The sequence below is a fragment of the Chlorocebus sabaeus genome, chromosome 12, assembly GCF_047675955.1.
Source record: "Chlorocebus sabaeus isolate Y175 chromosome 12, mChlSab1.0.hap1, whole genome shotgun sequence".
In the NCBI taxonomy this organism is placed as follows: domain Eukaryota; kingdom Metazoa; phylum Chordata; class Mammalia; order Primates; family Cercopithecidae; genus Chlorocebus; species Chlorocebus sabaeus.
In genome coordinates, this window is record NC_132915.1 from 113,542,526 (window position 1) to 113,560,747 (window position 18,222).

The following is an 18,222-nucleotide window of genomic DNA, read 5'->3' on the forward strand; positions in this document are numbered from 1 at the left end:
GAGTCTTGCTCTTGTCACCCAGGCTGGAGTGCAGTGGCAAGATCTCAGCTCATTGCAACCTCCGCCTCCCGGATTCAAGTGATTCTCCTGCCTTAGTTTCCCAAGTAGCTGGGGTTACAGGCGCCTGCCACGACGCCCAGCTAATTTTTGTATTTTTAGTAGAGCCAGGGTTCTGCCATGTTGGCCAGACTGATCTGGAACTCCTGGCCTCGTGATCTGCCTGCCTTGGCCTCCCAAAGTGCTGGGATTACAGGCGTGAGCCACCACGCCTGGCCAGAATTTCACTTCAGCCTTCCAGAAGCCAAGTGTCTCCTCCCGTAGGGCCCTCCTCAAATCGCCTTTCCAAACGAAGCATCCAATGTTCATCACTTCTATCCTAATAGGGTTGCCCAATTCTGAACTACCAAAATAAAACAGGGGAACACACAAAACACAAAATCTAGAAATAAATAACATTACAAGGAAACTCACTCCCACTGTTCAGCTTGAATCTGGCTTTGACAAAAGTTATGCCGATCCCAGGCTTGACACATTGTCGTAGCTGTGCAACAAACCAGATAAGCTGCCTCCAACACAAGCCCCTCCACGGTTTACACAACTAAGCATACACGCCAGGCAGAGGCGGACACTGCAATACGCTAGCCAGGCTAATGCATGAGAGCAGAGGTCAGCACACCTGTTCTGTAACGAGCCAGATAGGACTTTTTTTTTTTTTTTTTGAGATGGCGTCTCCTCTGTTGCCCAGGCTGGAGTGCAGTGGTGCTAGCTATCTCGGCTGACTGCAACCTCTGCCTCCCAGGTTCAAGCAATTCTCCTGCCTCAGGCTCCAGAGTAGCTGGGATTACAGGCATGCGCCACCATGCCCAGCTAATTTTAGTATTTTTAGTAGAGACGGGGTTTCACCATGTTGGTCAGGCTGGTCTCAAACTCCTGACCTCGTGATCCGCCCGCCTCAGCCACCCAAAGTGCTGGGATTACAAGCGTGAGCCACCGCGTCTGGCCCCAGATAGGAAATATTTTAGCCCACTGGTTTCTGCCAGGGACAGTTTTGTCCCCCAGGGCCCTTGGCAATGTCTAGATAAACATCTGGTTGTCACAAGTGAAGGTTGCTACTGGCATCTACCCAGGAGAGACAGAAACACTGCGAAACAGCCTGCATCCTCACTAGAGAATCTTCTGGCCCTGAAGGCCAAGAGTGCCAATTAAGAGACCTTGGACTCTGAGGGTCATATTCACTCTCTGTCACACGTTCTGCTTTTGCTTTTTTTTGCGGGGGAACAGAGTCTTGCTCTGTCACCCAGGCTGGAGTGCAGTGGCGCGATCTCGGCTCACTGCAATCTCCGCCTCCTGGGTTCACGCCATTCTCCTGCCTCAGCCTCCCGAGTAGCTGGGACTATAGGTGCCCACCACCATGCCCGGCTAATTTTTGTATTTTTAGTAGAGACGGGGTTTCACTGTGTTAGCCAGGATGGTCTCGATCTCCTGACCTCGTGATCCGCCCTCCTCAGCCTCCCAAAGTGCTGGGATTACAGGCGTGAGCCACCGCACCCGGCCTGCTTTTAATTATTTAGGGGTGTAAAAACCATCCTCAGCTCAAGGGTCACACAAAAACAGGCCTCAGGACATTGTTTGCTGATCCCCGCGCTACAGAGTGCCAAGGCCCACACAATATCACACACTGGCAAGAAGTCACGGGCTCTGGGGTCACAAACTATTCAACGGGTCTTCAACGTGAGCCTAGACTGTTGTCTTCACACGGGGTGGGGTGGGTGCCTGAGTTACCCGCCTCCTAGAGCAGGAAGGAGGGATTCTCCAGAACAAGTGATTCCCACCACCACCACCATCCACTAAGCTCTAGTCACAGGTTTCAACCCATCTGAAACTGCAGCTCTGTAACCAGTTACACCATGCAGCAGGGAGTATCTCAATATTCATCACATTTAACCTTTGAGGGGTACAGGCAACCACTATTCATTTCAGGAAAACATTATCTTACTTTATTTGCATCTCAGCAAAGGTTCTCATTTGGCACCTGACTGGCATCAAACCAAAGTTCGTAGACCAACAAAGCTGGGCCACTCACAAGTTTCCCATTTGTAGGTCTCAGTGCCTATGAGTATCCGACACCTGTTCCTCTCTTCAGTCTCTCAGGGAGGCTTAAATCTGTCTCAGGTGTGCTACGAGTGCCAGCCACAAGGTGGTGAAAAGGTCCACGGAACTGCAGTCTTCGCTGGGATAGGAAACCAAGCAGTGCCTGGACAGCAGAGCTCTTTTCGTGGGCAAGAGATAACCACACAGGACCCTAATCGTGCTCTTATTCAACATTCTCTCTCTGCCTAGACTGGAATAAAAAGCCAATCTCTCGTGGCATGGGGGAGACACAAGCTGGTTTACATTTGATCTAACAAAGGCATCTACCGAAGTCTGGTCTGGATGGACGGCACAGGGAGCTCTCAGGTCAGCGCTGCTGGTTGGAGGACATTCCTGAGTACAGCTTTGCAGCCTTTATGCAACAGTACTTTCCCAGGATCCACAGGAAATACTCAGAGTCCACTGGGACATTTTACTTATATTCAGCTTCCAAGTGTCAGAGGGGTTCAGGACTGTCTGGCCTGGGGGCCTCCTCAGGACCTCAATTCAGGATTATCTACTCAAAGCATTAAATAAAAAGAAATACATTTTCAGGATGAAGGTTGCTCTTTTAAACCCTGCTGAAGAAACCATTTCAGGCAGGATTGAAATAGGGAAACCGGGCACTCAGTTCGGCGCAAGCAGGAGTTGCCTTTAGACTAGAGAGCCTCTCCTCCGGTGCGGCGCTGGTAGGGCCTCGGCTTGAGGTCAGCATTCTAGCCGTCCAGCGCTCCCTCTCCGGCACCTCGGTGAGGCTAGTTGACCCGACAGGCGCGGATCATGAGCAGCTGCAGGAGAATGAAGACCGGGGATGTAATGAGGCCGAACCAGAGCTCCCGAGTCTGCTCCGCCAGCTTCTGGCACAACAGCATCTCGAAGACGAACTTGAGACTCAGGACCGTGAGGACCCAGAAAAGGCGGAGCACCGCCAGCCGCTTCTCTCCATCCTGGAAGAGGCGCACGGACACGATGGTGGTGAAGTAGGTGCTGAGCCCGTCAGCGGCGAAGAAAGGCACGAACACGTTCCACCAGGAGAGGCCCGGGACCAGGCCATCCACACGCAGTGCCAGCAGCACAGAGAACACCAGCAGGGCCAGCAGGTGCACGAAGATCTCGAAGGTGGCGAAGCCTAGCCACTGCACCAGCTCCCGGAGCGAAAAGAGCATCGCGCCCGTTGAGCGCGGGCCGGGGCCCGGCCGAGCGTGCCACCCGCGGGGCTGCGTCTCCTCTCCCCGTGGCCCTCGCCCGCGCCTGCCGCCGCTGCTGCGAGCAAGAGGTAGCGAGCGGCCCCGCCAGCCCCAGCCCTCGGCCCTGGTGCGCCGGCAATCCCCTGGCCCCGACCCGGGACTCAACCCTGGCCGCCGCTGGACGCCCGCCTCGATCGGACGCCATGCCCCACCGGGCGCGTCCCTAGTGCGTCACTTCCGGTCGACGGCGGAAGGCGGAGAGGTCCCTGTATCCCGACCCGCGGGATCTGCCTTCTAGTTGTTAGTCGCCGACCTGGAGCCCGGCGCGTCCAGATGCCGAACCCGCAGTTTCTGGTGCTCTTTGGCAGCCAGACAGGCACGGCTCAGGATGTGTCGGAGAGACTGGGTCGCGAGGCCCGGCGCCGGCGGCTTGGCTGCCGGGTGCAGGCCCTGGACTCCTACCCGGTGGTGAGGGCTCACTAGGGCCTCGGCGTGGGGGACAATCAGGCCTGGCGTGCCCGCCTCTCGGGGTCATCGACCCAAAAGGCGTCGCATTGTCTCTGAGAGCGGGTCTTTCCCTTATGGCGGATTTAGGGAAAGGGGAGGCTTGGGAAGAGGAGTTCAGTTTAGCACCTGGAGGAGGTTGGAACCTGAAAGAGAAGACGGTCTGGCCGCTCACATAAATCCCTCTGCCCTGTCAGCCTGAGTGAAGGAGAAGGGGGTCGAGTTTTGGGAAGGACGCCCGGTCCTTACAGCCGGAGGTCTTACGTGTGTGTGTCTTTTTGTTGAGGTGAATCTGATTAACGAGCCCCTGGTGATATTTGTTTGTGCAACTACAGGCCAAGGAGACCCCCCTGACAACATGAAGGTAAGGCTGGCCTGATGTGGCTCCTCAGATCCCTGCCCTCGACCCTCACCCCGTTTTCACTGCCTGGAGTCTAGGTGCAGTAAATAACTCTCCTCTATCTGATGCACCTTCAGAGGTGGATTTGAGAGGACGTCCGTGAGTGGAGCTGGGGGCTCCAGTTGCTCTCTCTAATAAACTTTTCATAGCCACCAAATAGCGTTATTATGCATTTTAACCTTTCTTATTTTTCCAGGGCTATCTATATGTGCATCTAGTCTGGGTCTTCTGTGTATTTCTAGACTGTATGACCCTCAGGAAACGTTGCTGAATTCTCTGACCATCTTTTAGGCACGTATTCCATTCTTGGCACACTCTGGTGCTGGGGATCCAGCTGTGAACCCAGCGCCATATTTCCGTCCTGGCAGAGTTCATACTGTAGCAGAAGCACCTAATGGGCAATGACAGTGCCAGCGACCACCTGCAGCTGGGAAAAGTAGCATATGTCACAGGAGCACTGATAAGGGGCATCGAGCTTTATCTCACCCAGCCTTGGGGCCCAGGCAAAGGTTTCTGGAAGAAAAGAGTGTAAACTGAGTCACCGAAGAATGCGTGAGGGCTAATCAGGCACCAAGGAAGAAGGAGCAGTCTGTGCAGAGGAAGAAGATTATTTGGCTTGTGTGAAAAGTGAAAAGCAGCTCAGGGTGGCCAAGCTGAGGAGTGCACTGGGGCAAGAGGGGAGGAGAAGAGAGGCAGGAAGCCAGGCCCAGTCCAAAGAGCCTGAGTAACCACAGCAAGGCAGATGGGCTTGAAACGAAGGGTTGTCGGAACTGTAGGGGTGACCCAGTCATGTTCCTATGCTCGCAAGACCGCCACTGGTCAGCAGGAGAGCAAGAATAATGCCATGAGATGCACAGGACAGGTAGGAGATGCTACCGGTCTGAGCTAAGGTGGTGACAGAAGATAGAAGTGGACATGTTGCACGGGTGTTAGGAAGAGAGAGACCCCGGGATGTGGAACAGACCCGAGAGGTCAAGCAGAATCAAGATAGGGATTTGGGCTCTGGATGGATGGTGGTTCCATCCACAGAAATAAGCGAACACGGTGGGAATAGGTGGTTGTGCAGGAAGGGAACCTGGAGACATTGAAGTGGAGAAGTGCAGTAGGACTAGCGCTCCAAGGAAGATCCTGGGGCACAGGGAGATCGGTGTTGAGATAGCCACAACACAGAAGTATGAGAAGAGGGAGCTCTTCTCTCCCCACAGGACAGGCTGCCCAGAACGTTAGAGCCCAGGAGGGCAGGAGACTGACCAAGCAGCTAGAAGCATCCCCAAGGAGAGGCCTGAGGAGTGGGTGCTCCAGGAAGGGCTCCGGCATGTAAAGCTGCACAGAAGTCGAATATGATAAAGCCTGAGAGGAATCTATGGGATTTCTTGGCAAAGGGATTGTTGGTGATATCAGCAAGAGCAGCTTCAGTGGTTCGTGGGGAGACAACCCAGATTACAGGAGATCAGCAACTCAGTGAGTGAGTGGAGAGCATCTTTTTTTTTTTTTTTTTTTTTTTTTCTTTGAGACTGAGTCTTGCTCTGTCGCCCAGGCTGGAGTGCAGTGGCATGATCTCGGCTCAGTGCGAGCTCTGCCTCCCGGCTTCACACCATTCTCCTGCCTCAGCCTCCCGAGTAGGTGGGACTACAGGCGCCCACCACCATGCCCAGCTAATTTTTTTTGTATTTTTAGTAGAGATGGGGTTTCACTGTGTTAGCCAGGATGGTCTCGATCTGACCTTGTGATCCGCCTGCCTCGGCCTCCTAAAGTGCTGGGATTACAGGCGTGAGCCACCGCGCCTGGCCAAGAGCATATTTTAAGAATGTCTTGAGTGTGGGCCGGGTGCAGTGGCTCATGCCTGTAATCTCAGCGCTTTGGGAGGCCGAGGCAGGCGAATCATGAGGTCAGGAGTTCGAGACCAGCCTGGCCAACATGGTGAAACCCATCTCTACTAAAATCACAACGATTAGCTGGGCATGGTGGTGCGTGCCTGTAATCCGAGCTACTCGGGAGGCTGAGGCAGGAGAATCACTTGAACCAGGGAGTCAGAGGTTGAAGTGAGCTGGGATCGGCCATTGCACTCCAACCTGGGCAACAGAGCAAGACCCTGTCTCAAAAAAAAAAGATGGGAAAAACCTGGCATGTTTTCTGTTTTTTGTTTTTTGTTTTGAGATGGAGTCTTGCTCTGTTGCCTATGCTGGAGTGCAGTGGCACGATCTCGGCTCACTGCGAGCTCCACCTCCTGGGTTCACACCATTCTCCCGCCTCAACCTCCCGAGTAGCTGGAACTACAGGCACCTGCCACCACGCCCAGCTAATTTTTTGCATTTTTTTACTAGAGACGAGGTTTCACTGTGTTAGCCAGGATGGGCTCGATCTCCTGACCTCGTGATCCGCCTGCCTCAGCCTCCCAAAGTGCTGGGATTACAGGCGTGAGCCACCGCGCCCGGCCGAAACTCAGCATGTTTAATTGCTGGCAGGGGAGAGATGGGAGAAAGAGGCTGAAGACTTGAGTAGGGACGGCAGGGGATGTGCAGCAGCTGGGGGGAGAGCTGAGCGTAAGTCAAGGGGTCTCAAATAGAGTGGGATGGAAGAGAAGGGGGTTCAGAGTGGAGCACAGACAGGGGAGGGGAATGGTGGGATAGGGAAGCCCCAGAACATGGGAGAAGAGAGGGACTGGGGCTGGGCTGGGCATTCAGTCAGCCAGTGGCGGGAAACTGGTGCTCATGCTGGGACTCAGGTCAACAAGGAAAGGAAGAGTCCCAAGTATGGGCATCCACAGAGAAGACCAGGAGCTGGAGGGGGCAGCTAATGCCCACAGCAGGAACTGGGGGCTCCTTGAAGAGGCCATGGACCCAGAACCCATGGCCTTGGAGACAGGAGCAAGTCTTAGTGGCTATCCATAGCGAGACAGGAGGACCCTGGCTCCTTGCCAATGATGCTGTAGGTGAGGCAGGTGCCCCTTGCAGCAGACAGGAGAAAACAGAGGAACCACAATCAAAGGCTGAGTGACCAGGTCCCTGCCTATCTGGTGAAGAAACCCACGGGGCGCCGGGCAGTGGTTCACGCCTGTAATCCCAGCATTTTGGGAGGCCGAGGCGGGTGGATCACCTGAGGTCCAGAGTTTGAGACCAGCCTGGCCAACATGAAGAAACCCCATCTCTACTAAAAATACAAAAAATTACCTGGGTGTATTGGCGCACGCCTGTAATCCCAGCTACTCAGGAGGCTGAGGCAGGAGAATCACTTGAACCCGGGAAGCGGAGGTTGCGGTGAGCTAAGATCGCGCCACTGCACTCCAGACTGGGTAAAAGCAAATGCACCACAAAGAACCACACCCTACCCGAGGAAGGACCCGCATAACAGGTAGAGATGGGCAGAGGCCAAAGCAGCAGTGGATGTGACCCCCATGGGGCAAGGGCAAAGCTGGAGACTCAGGAACAGGAAACAGTTCTGTTTCTCTTTTTCTTTTTTTTTCTGGAGACAGAGCTCTCGCTCTGTTGCCCAGGCTGGAATGCAGTGGCGCAATCTCAGCTCACTGCCCTCTGACCTTGCAGACTGGGGTGATCCTTCCACCTCAGCCTCCTGGGCAGCAGGGACTGCAGGTGCACACCACCACATGCAAGTAATTTATTTTGTATTTTTTGTAGAGATGGGGTCTCAAACTCCTGGGCTCAAGCAGTCTGCCCGCCTCTTCCTCCCAAAGTGCTAGGTTTGCAGGTGTAAGCCACCACCACACCTGGCCAGAAATATTTAAATGGACATGAAAAAACTTTAAAAGATTAGAAGATTTGGGAGGCCGAGACGGGCAGATCACGAGGTCAGGAGATCGAGACCATCCTGGCTAACACGGTGAAACCCCGTCTCTACTAAAAAATACAAAAAACTAGCTGGGCGTGGGGTGGGTGCCTGTAGTCCCAGCTACTCGGGAGGCTGAGGCAGGAGAATGGCGTAAGCCCGGGAGGCGGAGCTTGCAGTGAGCTGAGATCCGGCAGCTGCACTCCAGCCTGGGCGACAGAGCAAGACTCCGTCTCAAAAAAAAAAAAAAAGCCGGGCGCGGTGGCTCAAGCCTGTAATCCCAGCACTTTGGGAGGCCGAGACGGGCGGATCACGAGGTCAGGAGATCGAGACCATCCTGGGTAACACGGTGAAACCCCGTCTGTACTGAAAAATACAAAAAAAAAACTAGCCGGGCGAGGTGGCGGGCGCCTGTAGTCCCAGCTACTTGGGAGGCTGAGGCAGGAGAATGGCGTGAACCCGGGAGGTGGAGCTTGCAGTGAGCTGAGATCTGGCCACTGCACTCCAGCCTGGGCGACAGAGCGAGACTCTGTCTCAAAAAAAAAAAAAAAAAAAAAAAGATTAGAAGAGGCTGGGTGCAGTGGCTCAAGCCTGGAATCCCAGCGCTTTGAGAAGCCAAGGTGTGGGAGGATTGCTTGAGCCCAGGAGTTTGCAAGAGCCTGTCTTTACAAAAATAAATACATAAATAATTAGCTGGGCGTGGTGGCGCACATCTATAATCCCCACTAGAGAGGCTGAGGTGGGAATATTGCTTGAGCCCAGGAGGTCAAGATTGCAGTGAGCTGTGATTTCAAGACTGCACTCCAGCTTGGATGACAGAATGAGACCCTGACTCACCACCAACAACAAAAAAGGCCGTGGTGGCTCACGTCTCTCATCTCAACATTTTGGGAGGCCGAGGTGGGTCGGGTGTGGTGGCTCACGTCTCTCATCTCAACACTTTGGGAGGCCGAGGCAGGTGGATCACTTGACGTTAGGAATTCCAGACCAGCCTGGCCAACATGGTGAAACCCTGTCTCTACTAAAACTACAAAAATTAGCAAGGCATGGTGGCATGCACCTGTAATCCCAGCTCCTTGTGAGGCTGAGGCAGGAGAAAGACAAACCTGGGAGGCATAGGTTGCAGTGAGCTGAGGTTGCGCCATTGCACTCCAGCCTGGGCTACAGAGTGAGACTCCATCTGAAAAAAAGATGAGAAATCCTAGAAAGTATGACAAAAAGCAAGATAGAAAATGGAAGGAAGCAGATACCAGAATTCGAAGATCATTCCAGTGGCCTCAGAATGAGAAGACAATGGTGGAGAGGAAGTTATCCAGGAAAGTAACAATGTCCACAGCTGGGTCTGCAGCCAGAGAGCCCCATGCCCAGGAAGGGCCCTGCTGAGGATGAAAGGGCTCCCCCGGGGCGTGTCGTTGTGGGGTTAGCCTCTGGGGACAGAGTGCCCTACCCACCCCAAGGGCGGCCAGTGGGGCCCTGGCTCTTCAGCAGTGGTGCCGATCCCAGCACAGACCCAGCTGCATGCCAGTCGAGTGAGGGAAAAGTCACAGAAATGATCTCTGTGGAACCCTTTTCTCGGGAAGGAAGTTCACCAAAGGGAGCAGGAAAGATCCTTTTGGGATTCAGGAAGCAAGGGTGTCTCAGCAGCAGGGCGCTAGGGAGGCTCTCGGGGGCAAGAGGCTGGGTACATTTGCTTGCACAACGTGGCCCAGAGAGGCAGCTGATGAGGCAGTGCTTCCCAGGAGGCCAGGGGTGGTCCAGGGCCAGGGTCAGAGCTGTGGGCTGACAAAGCCAGGGCCTCTCTGTCCACAGAGGGGCCTGGGGCCCCTACTGTAGCCTACATGCTTGGCCATGGATGGGGGAGGTGGGTGGGTGGTGAAGACCACACACACAGGCCACCTGGGATCCAGGTAGGGAGGGGGCAGTAGGCTCCTTGTTGGGGAGAGGGGGCCTCCGATCAAGCTGAGAGGCCACTGTGGAAGGCAGGGTGTGGAACCAGAGGATCTGGACCCTGTTGGCTCGTGGTCTTGCAGCCACGGAAGGAGGGGGATGTGTCTCAGTGACACTGGAACCTCAGAGGGCCGGGTGTGAGGGCCCCAGAGACACTAGGACCTCAGAGGTCCAGGTGTGAGAGCCTCTGGTACAGACCCACTGAGGGAGCGGAGGCCCATGCTTTGCTGGGAAATGACAGGTGGAGGTGAGGGACTCTTGGGGCGGTGGACAGTTTGGAGACCAAGTGCAGAGCTGCTCGTGGCAGCTCAGAGCGTGGGGCAGAGGAGGGTGATGTCCCAGGAAGGGAGCCCTACACAGGCTTAGAGTGCACAGCATGCTGTCCGGCTCCCATGGGCAGGGTGGGCCCCGGTCTCCCCAGGCCCTGGACCAGCCCTGCCTCCCAGTGCCCATCATCCTGCAGGCTGGACCCGGGCCCTGCCTTTTGGTCAGATAGGTCCAGTTCCATTCTGCCCCCTGTCTGTTCCCCTGAGACCCTCCTCTCACTCCCTGCTGTGGGGCTGGCCTAGAGGTTGAGGCCTCTGACTCAGAGTTTCTTCCGGCTGTAGAACTTCTGGAGGTTTATATTCCGGAAGAACCTGCCCACCACCGCCCTCTGTCAGATGGAATTTGCCGTCCTGGGCCTCGGGGACTCCTCATACACCAAGTGAGTAGAGGATGGGACAGTGGGCGGACGGAACAGTTCTGGGGGTTGAGCAACAGGTGTGCTGGCAGAGGGCAGAGACCAGCTTCCAGGGTCGGCCCCTGCAGGCCACAGGGCCCTTGCGGCAATGCTGGCTTCTCGTCCACAAAGCTCCGTGGTGAGCACCCCAGGCTTCACGCTGCAGGGAGGGAACAGGGGAGCAGGCAGGGTGGCAGAGGGCTGGGCTCAGAGCCAAGCTGATGTCACACAGGCCAACCTGGCGCCAGTCCCCACTTTTACAAAAAGGTGTGCTGTGAAGTGTTCACGACTTCAAGCCTGGAGGGGGACCCTGTACGCTCCTGCCACCCCAGAGGCCGCCTCTACCTTTTCTCCTGGGCATTTTCACAGTGATCCTCTGCACCCTGAGCAAGGAGTAATGTGTTCAATGTGCAAATGGCATCTTTAGACCCCACAACAGAGAAAACCCTGACTGTCCACATAGGGCCCAGGTCCGGTGAGCACTAGGCATCAAAAGCTGTGTGTGTAGCGGGGTGTCAGTCACTTCAGATGAAAAACAGAGAACAGGAAGATCAGAGGCAGCCGCCACCCCGGTTCTGCTGGGAGGTTTTGTTCCATGCATGATGTAGTTCCATGTGCGACATAGTTCCATGTGTGATGTAGTTCTGTGCGTGACGTTGGTCAGTGTGGGATGCAGTGTTCGTTCAGGCGAGGGAGGGAGCCCGGCTGCTGACGGCGTTCCCAGGGAGGAGCGTGACCCGGAGCCAGTCATGCCTCTCGGAACCAGAGTGAGAAGTGAAACTGACCCCTAAGAGGATGCCTGGCTCTTCCCCAGCACAGAGTTTCTTAGCTGAGGAGTGACCCACACCGTGGCTGGGGGCCTGGAGGCATCAGCTGCCTCAAGTCCCTGCCCAGGAATGAGGGCCCATCAGTGGGACGAGACCACATGCTCCCACCCACACAGGCTCATTCTCCGCCAGCAGAGGACCTGCTGCTTGGGGCCCTGGCGCTGCCTTGATCTCGGCAGCCCCTGTCGTGTGGAGGCCCTGCCCCTCCTAGGGTGCAGCCAGTGGGAAGCGTGTTTTCCCCCCGAGGAAGGCCGTCCCCAGGCTCCACTCTCCACCCAGGCTCCACTCTTGGGTCCCACTCTGCCTGGGCACCACTCTCGGCCCAGGACCAGCCTCACTGTCTCCACAGGTTCAACTTCGTGGCCAAGAAGCTGCACCGACGGCTACTGCAGCTTGGGGGCAGTGCCCTCTTGCCCGTGTGCCTGGGCGATGACCAGCATGAGCTGGGGTGAGTCTGCGGGCGTGGTACCCACCTCCACAGTCTGGCCACACGCTGGGTCTGCTCAGGCCAGCACACGTGCTCCCTCCCAGGCCCGACGCTGCTGTGGACCCCTGGCTGCGAGACTTGTGGGACAGGGTTCTGAGTCTGCTCCCACCGCCTCCGGACCTTGCCGAGATCCCTCCTGGAGTCCCGTGAGTGTGGGCCCCGGGTCACCCACAGGTGCAGCAGACCCAACCCGGCCTGGGGACCTTGCCCTGGGTCCCTCCCGTGTGGGTGGGCAGCCCCTGGGGAGGGGTCCTGGTCTGACGAGCATGCCCTCCCACAGCCTGCCCTCCAAGTTCACCCTGCTGTTCCTCCAAGAGGCGCCCAGCATGGGCTCTGAGGGGCAGCAGGTAGCTTACCCCGGCTCTCAGGAGCCCCCGTCAGAGTCGAAGCCCTTCCTAGCACCCATGATCTCCAACCAGAGAGTCACTGGCCCCTCCCACTTCCAGGACGTTCGGCTGATTGAGTTTGACATCTCGGGCTCTGGCATCAGGTGAGGCCTGAGCACGGCCCAAGACACCAAGCAGGCAGTGGGGACTGCTGGGGACCGAGGAGGGCACAGTGAGGTGGGCCGTGGGTCTGGGGTTCAGAGGAGGTCAGGCCGGGCTGCAGAGGATGGCTTCCGTCCGGGGCCCTCAGCGTCCTGCCCGCAGAGTCCCCACAGCCCTGGTGGCTTCTTCCATACAGTTTTGCTGCTGGCGATGTGGTGCTGATTCAGCCCTCCAACTCGGCTGCCCATGTCCAGCAGTTCTGCCAGGTGCTGGGCCTGGACCCTGACCAGCTCTTCACGCTGCAGCCACGGGAGCCAGGTGAGCCCGGCCTCGGCCACCCTGACTCTCTGCCCTCTCCCATGCCCTGGGCCCCCACCCCAAGGGCCCCGCCGCAGCTCACGGAGACCTGCCGCTCACCCTGCAGATGTCTCCTGCCCCACGAGGCTGCCCCAGCCCTGCTCCATGCGGCACCTCGTGTCCCACTACCTGGACATCGCCAGCGTGCCTCGCCGCTCCTTCTTCGAGCTCCTGGCCTGTCTATCCCTCCATGAGCTGGAGCGGGAGAAGCTGCTGGAGTTCAGTTCTGCCCAAGGCCAGGAGGAGCTCTTTGAATACTGCAACCGGCCCCGCAGGACCATCCTGGAGGTGAGGTGGGCGGGCGGCAGGCCCAGCCCCTGAGGCCACAGCCACGCTGCAGCCACCCTGAGACTCTCTTTGCCTAGGTGCTCTGTGACTTCCCGCACACAGCTGCTGCCATCCCTCCTGACTACCTGTTGGACCTCATCCCTGCTATCCGGCCGAGGGCCTTCTCCATCGCCTCCTCGATGCTGGTGAGGGGCCCGGTGGGTGGAGGCCAGGACCGGCCCCGGGAAAGCTGGGACTGTGGCTGTGGGGCTTTGTAGGCAGGGGCTGCCCTCTGAGCAGTTGACGTTCCCCCACTCAGACTGCCCCTGGGGGAGGTAGGTGGGGCCCATGGCCCAGGCACAGGTGAGGGCAGCCTTGTTCCACCACCCCTACCCCCGCCGTCCTCCCCAGGCTCGCCCCTCACCCCCTCCCTGCCGTCCTCCCCAGGCTCGCTCCTCACCCCCCCGCCATCCTCCCCAGGCTCGCTCCTCACCCCCTCCCCGTCGTCCTCCCCAGGCTGGCCCCTCACCCCCTCCCCGCCATCCTCCCCAGGCTCGCTCCTCACCCCCCTGCCATCCTCCCCAGGCTCGCCCCTCACCCCCTCCCCGCCGTCCTCCCCAGGTTTGCCCCTCACCCCCCTCGCCGTCCTCCCGAGGCTCACCCTCACCCTCCCCGCCATCCTCCCCAGGCTCGCCCCTCACCTCCCTCGCCGTCCTCCACAGGCTCACCCCTCACGGCTGCAGATCCTCGTGGCTGTCGTGCAGTTCCAGACTCGCCTCAAGGAGCCCCGCCGGGGGCTCTGCTCCTCCTGGCTGGCATCCCTGGACCCTGGGCAAGGTGACCCCTGCTCCCAGGGTGGGGGCCGTGGGCCAGTATCCCCTTCTCTCCCATGCTCACGCAAATGCTGGGCTAGGGCCCTAGCAGATGAAGCACAGGTCTTTGATCCTCTTCATACCACTTCCCTCCTGCAATAGGTCCTGTCCGGGTGCCCCTCTGGGTGCGGCCTGGGAGTCTGGCCTTCCCACAGACACCAGACACGCCCGTGATCATGGTGGGGCCTGGCACTGGGGTAGCCCCCTTCCGAGCAGCCATCCAGGAGCGTGTGGCCCAGGGCCAGACCAGTGAGCACCTAGGGTCCCAGGGCAGGGTTGTGGCCGGGGCTCCCCAGCTGAACCTCAAGGACCTGTGGCCAAGAGCACCTTGCATTTCCCTAGGAAACTTCTTGTTTTTTGGCTGCCGCTGGCGGGACCAAGACTTCTACTGGGAGGCGGAGTGGCAGGAGCTGGAGACTCGGGAGTGTCTGACCCTTGTCCCTGCCTTCTCCCGGGAACAGGTGTGTGTGCTCAGGGGCTGGGAAGGGAGGGGAGGGGGCTCAGACTCAGCTGTCAGCCCTGTTCTCTGCCCTACAGGAGCAGAAAGTGTATGTGCAGCACCGGCTCCGGGAGCTGGGGTCGCTCGTGTGGGAGCTGCTGGACCGCCAGGGCGCATACTTCTACCTGGCAGGGTGAGCTGGCCTTGGTGCAGCAGGACTGGGCCCAGTCCCTGGGTGCCGGGCCTCACTGAGCCTTCTGCGACCTACCCCTCTAGCAATGCCAAGTCCATGCCAGCGGACGTCTCGGAGGCCCTGATGTCCATCTTCCAGGAGGACGGCGGACTCTGCAGCCCCGATGCAGCCGCATATCTAGCCAGGCTCCAGCGGACACAGCGCTTCCAGACCGAGACGTGGGCCTGAGGCCCGAGGCTGCCCGTGCCCCCTCTGATGGCCATCCTCCTGGGAGCCCAGGAAGGCATCCACGAGGGAGCTCCTGGCCAGCAGCCGTCGTCTTCTCAGACCAGCCAGCTGGTCCTCTGGGAACAGCCAGCTCCCGAGCACAGCCACACTCCCGTTGACTCTGGATCCCACCCTTTGAACCCTGACCCCACTGCAGCCTCTGCCCAGCCAGTCCTCCCCTCCCACACCCTGACAGTGAGCTGTGTCCTCGTCCCCCCTACCCCCTTCCCAGTCAAGGTGGTGGCCTGGGCCTCTTCACTTCACCAGTGAAGTGACCCAGGACGGCATCAGCAGCCCCATGGGCACCAGGGGTGGCATAGGGCACCCATGAGGCCGCACTGCGCTCCTCTGCCCTGGGGCCACCTCAGCCGCTGCAGCCTGCCAAGCAGCACATTCCAGTCACTGCCCCCGCACCTCCACAGGGCTCAGGCTGTGCTCAGACGCCACTAAGATGCCAGCTCCCTGAGAGCAGTGGGGGTGTCCCAGGCCAGAGCAACGTGTTCTCTCCTGGTCCCAGAAAAGCCCTTGCAGTAAATGGTGGCCTCTGAGTGGCTGCTTCTAGCACAGGCTTCTTTCCTCTAGCTCCTCCTGGTGCCCTGGGTGCTGGGTGGGTGGGTGCCATGGTGCACCGTTGCTGGGCTGCCTGTACCCCAGTGGCCTCTGCAGCTCTTCTGTCTGTCTCTAATGTGATATGCGCCCTGACTGCCTCGTTCTCAAGGGCTTGGTGGGTCGGCTAAGGTCTGATCGCCAGGACCAGATTCTGGGCAGGTGCTGGGAAGGTGTAGCCAAGCCGTCCCTCAGTCCTACCAGGGAGCCGAGGCTGCCGGAAAGAGGAGCGGCGGGAGGGGGCGTGGTAGGTGCAGGCCCGCCCCTGGGAGGGGTTTTAGGCACTGGGAAGAAAAGTCCTGTTGGAGGAGTCCGGCGGCTGTTCACACCCGCCTCGCTGTCTCGGAGTCGCTATCTGTGGTCGGCGGGTCGCTGGCACAGGACTAAACATGGCTGAGGCTGGGTTCCAGCCAGATCTGACTGGGGACGGCACCATGTGGGCCCAGGATCCACCCAGAGCAGGCAGGCCTTGCTGGGGCCCCAGTAAAATCCAATTCCAGTGAAGAGAGCCAGCCGGGAGGTCAGTGCCAGAGCCCTGGTGGAGCCCAGACCCTGCTTCCCCTTGAGGGCTGCCCCTGTTGCCACCCTGGGGTCCCTGCCCTCCTATCCTGACTCCTGCCCCAGGGCTACCACCCCTGAACTGTGCCCTGGGGCCCCCACCCTCCACCCGGCCGACTCCAGCTCTGGGCCTATCAGTCCACCTGGACCTTTTCTGGGCTTTGAGTGCTTGGACCCTGTGTGCCAAGTGCCAGCAAGTGAAGGGAATGACCTTGGGCCCCCCCAAGGTGCCGAGACTCCAGCCAGTGAGCCCCTGCTGGGGGCCGTGGCCATGGAGGGTGCCTGTGCCCTTCCAACTTGGAAGGAGGAGCGGAGAGAACAGGCAGTGGGGCAGGGGGAAGAGGAGGAGTGTCCAATCTGCACAGAGCCTTACGGGGCCGGAGAGTACCGCCTGGCCTTGCTGAACTGCGGCCATGGCCTGTGTGCGGGCTGCCTGCACAGGCTTCTGGGCTCGGCCCCCAGTGCCGACCTGGGCCGGGTGCGCTGCCCGCTGTGCCGTCAGAAGACGCCCATGCTGGAGTGGGAGATCTGCCGACTGCAGGAGGAGCTGCTACAGGCCGACGGGCCCTCACACCAGCCCCGCCGAGAGACCCCTGTACCCCAGCACCGCAACCCTGGGCCCTGGGGGTCCCTGGAGCACCGCTACCACCTGCGCTTCCTGGCAGGGCCCGCGGGCAGCCGGGGCTGCCTGCCCTTCCTGCCCTGTCCACCCTGCCTGGGTGCCCGGCTCTGGGCCCTGCGGGAGCGGGGACCCTGTGCCCGCCGCCTGGTGCTGCTGAGCCTGCTGGCCCTTGAGCTGCTGGGGCTGCTGCTGGTCTTCACGCCACTCGTGCTGCTGGGGCTGCTTTTCATGCTGCTGGACCGCTCTGGCCGCTGAGCAGAGCCCAGGACAACCCTGACGCCAACAGGCCAGGGGGGCCCAGACTGACCCACGTCCCCATGCCTGGGTGCTGTGAGGCCTGATGACCAGACTGAAAAACCCAAGGTTGGGTCCAGGGCAGTGGCCTTCAATCAAGACCTCCCATTGCTGAACCCACGACCAGGGCTACCCAGGAGCCTGACCCTGCCAGAGTCCATGGCTGTACTGCTGCCCAGACACTAACTGAACCCAAGGACACTGGTGCCCAAGGACAGCTTCTGGAGGAGGCTGGCCCAGCAGGAAGGTCTGCGAGCAGGGCCCCATTCACCTTGCAGTAGATGGGCACCATACTGGCCATGGGCCGATGCTGGCCGCACTTACCCTTCCGAGGGCCAGCCAGGCACAGCAGGCATGAAAGTGAACAGAGATACAGCAGTGAGTTCCTTGGAGAGAGCAGGGACTCCACCCACTTTGTGTTCAGATAAGGGCCAGCCGGGGGAGGGGCCCATGCTGCGAAAATTCAGCCTGCAAAGGCTCCTCTCCCCACCTGGTCAGGCCTGGACTAGCTGGGGGTCGGTGCTGGCCTTTGTTGCAGGGGACGAGGGCCCATCCAGACCTTGGAACATAAGCACCAGGCCCAGCTCTGCCTCTGCACACCCTCATGTCACCACGCCTGGGATGGAGACATCGGTGGCCCAGCGAGAGATGGAGCACTGAGCCTCGAACGTGAAGCAGCTTTCAATAAACCAGCTCCTGGGGATGCCATTGTTACTGCTTGTCTTTGTTACCCCATTTTCACCATCTGGGTGGGCTCTTATTTATTTATTTATTTATTTTTGAGACAGAGTCTCACTCTGTTGCTCAGGTTGGAGTGCAGTGGCACGATTTCTGCTCACTGCAACCTCCACCTCCTGAGTTCAAGCAATTCTCTTGCCTCACCCTCCTGAATAGCTGGAATTACAGGCACGCGCCACCACACCTGGCTAATTTTTTTGTATTTTTAGTAGAGAAGAGGTTTCACCACGTTGGCCAGCCTCGTTTTGAACTCCTGACCTCAGGTGATCCATCTGCCTCGGCCTACTGAAGTGCTGGGATTTCAGGCGTGAGACAGCACACCCAGCCTGGGGTGGGCTCTTCCTCACACCCAGGTGATCCAGGTGCCAGACAGGAGGTACTGGGTCCTTCTTCCCCTACCACCCTCTCAGCCGGTCTTTGTCCCTAACCCCTGCACAGATGCCCATAGACAGATGCCCCTCACAACCTTGGAAGATCCAGGTGGGTGCTCAGGGCCAGGTGGACGCCAGGAGGGAAATCAACTGAATTGTCCCCC

The 18,222-nt window shown here is 58.7% G+C and overlaps 3 protein-coding genes across 4 annotated transcripts; 2 read left to right on the forward strand and 1 right to left on the reverse strand.

Annotated features, from left to right (window-relative positions):
- Nucleotides 1–1,974: 1,974 nt before the first annotated feature.
- Nucleotides 1,975–3,545, reverse strand: TMEM203 (transmembrane protein 203). The gene has a single exon (XM_008005502.3). It carries the CDS (start codon nucleotides 3,294–3,296, stop codon nucleotides 2,886–2,888), a length of 411 nt encoding a protein of 136 aa, XP_008003693.1. The 5' UTR covers nucleotides 3,297–3,545; the 3' UTR covers nucleotides 1,975–2,885.
- A 12-nt stretch (nucleotides 3,546–3,557) lies between these two features.
- Nucleotides 3,558–17,663, forward strand: NDOR1 (NADPH dependent diflavin oxidoreductase 1). Of its 2 annotated transcripts, XM_073022117.1 has the most exons (15): nucleotides 3,558–3,785; nucleotides 4,108–4,185; nucleotides 10,560–10,657; nucleotides 11,849–11,947; nucleotides 12,031–12,132; nucleotides 12,267–12,476; nucleotides 12,671–12,792; nucleotides 12,899–13,119; nucleotides 13,197–13,304; nucleotides 13,821–13,935; nucleotides 14,073–14,219; nucleotides 14,313–14,431; nucleotides 14,508–14,602; nucleotides 14,686–15,995; nucleotides 17,488–17,663. In XM_073022117.1, the coding sequence occupies exons 1-14, from the start codon at nucleotides 3,651–3,653 to the stop codon at nucleotides 14,828–14,830; spliced, it is 1,794 nt and encodes a 597-aa protein (XP_072878218.1). In that variant the 5' UTR covers nucleotides 3,558–3,650; the 3' UTR covers nucleotides 14,831–15,995; nucleotides 17,488–17,663. The 2 variants fall into 2 exon arrangements, with proteins under 2 accessions (XP_072878218.1, XP_008003696.2); XM_008005505.3 differs by lacking the exons at nucleotides 14,073–14,219; nucleotides 17,488–17,663 and having other exon boundaries at nucleotides 14,686–15,430.
- LOC103239574 (ring finger protein-like) lies at nucleotides 15,994–17,663 on the forward strand. Its single transcript, XM_008005506.3, has one exon. The coding sequence runs from the start codon at nucleotides 16,305–16,307 to the stop codon at nucleotides 16,908–16,910; it is 606 nt and encodes a 201-aa protein (XP_008003697.3). The 5' UTR covers nucleotides 15,994–16,304; the 3' UTR covers nucleotides 16,911–17,663.
- Nucleotides 17,664–18,222: the final 559 nt, after the last annotated feature.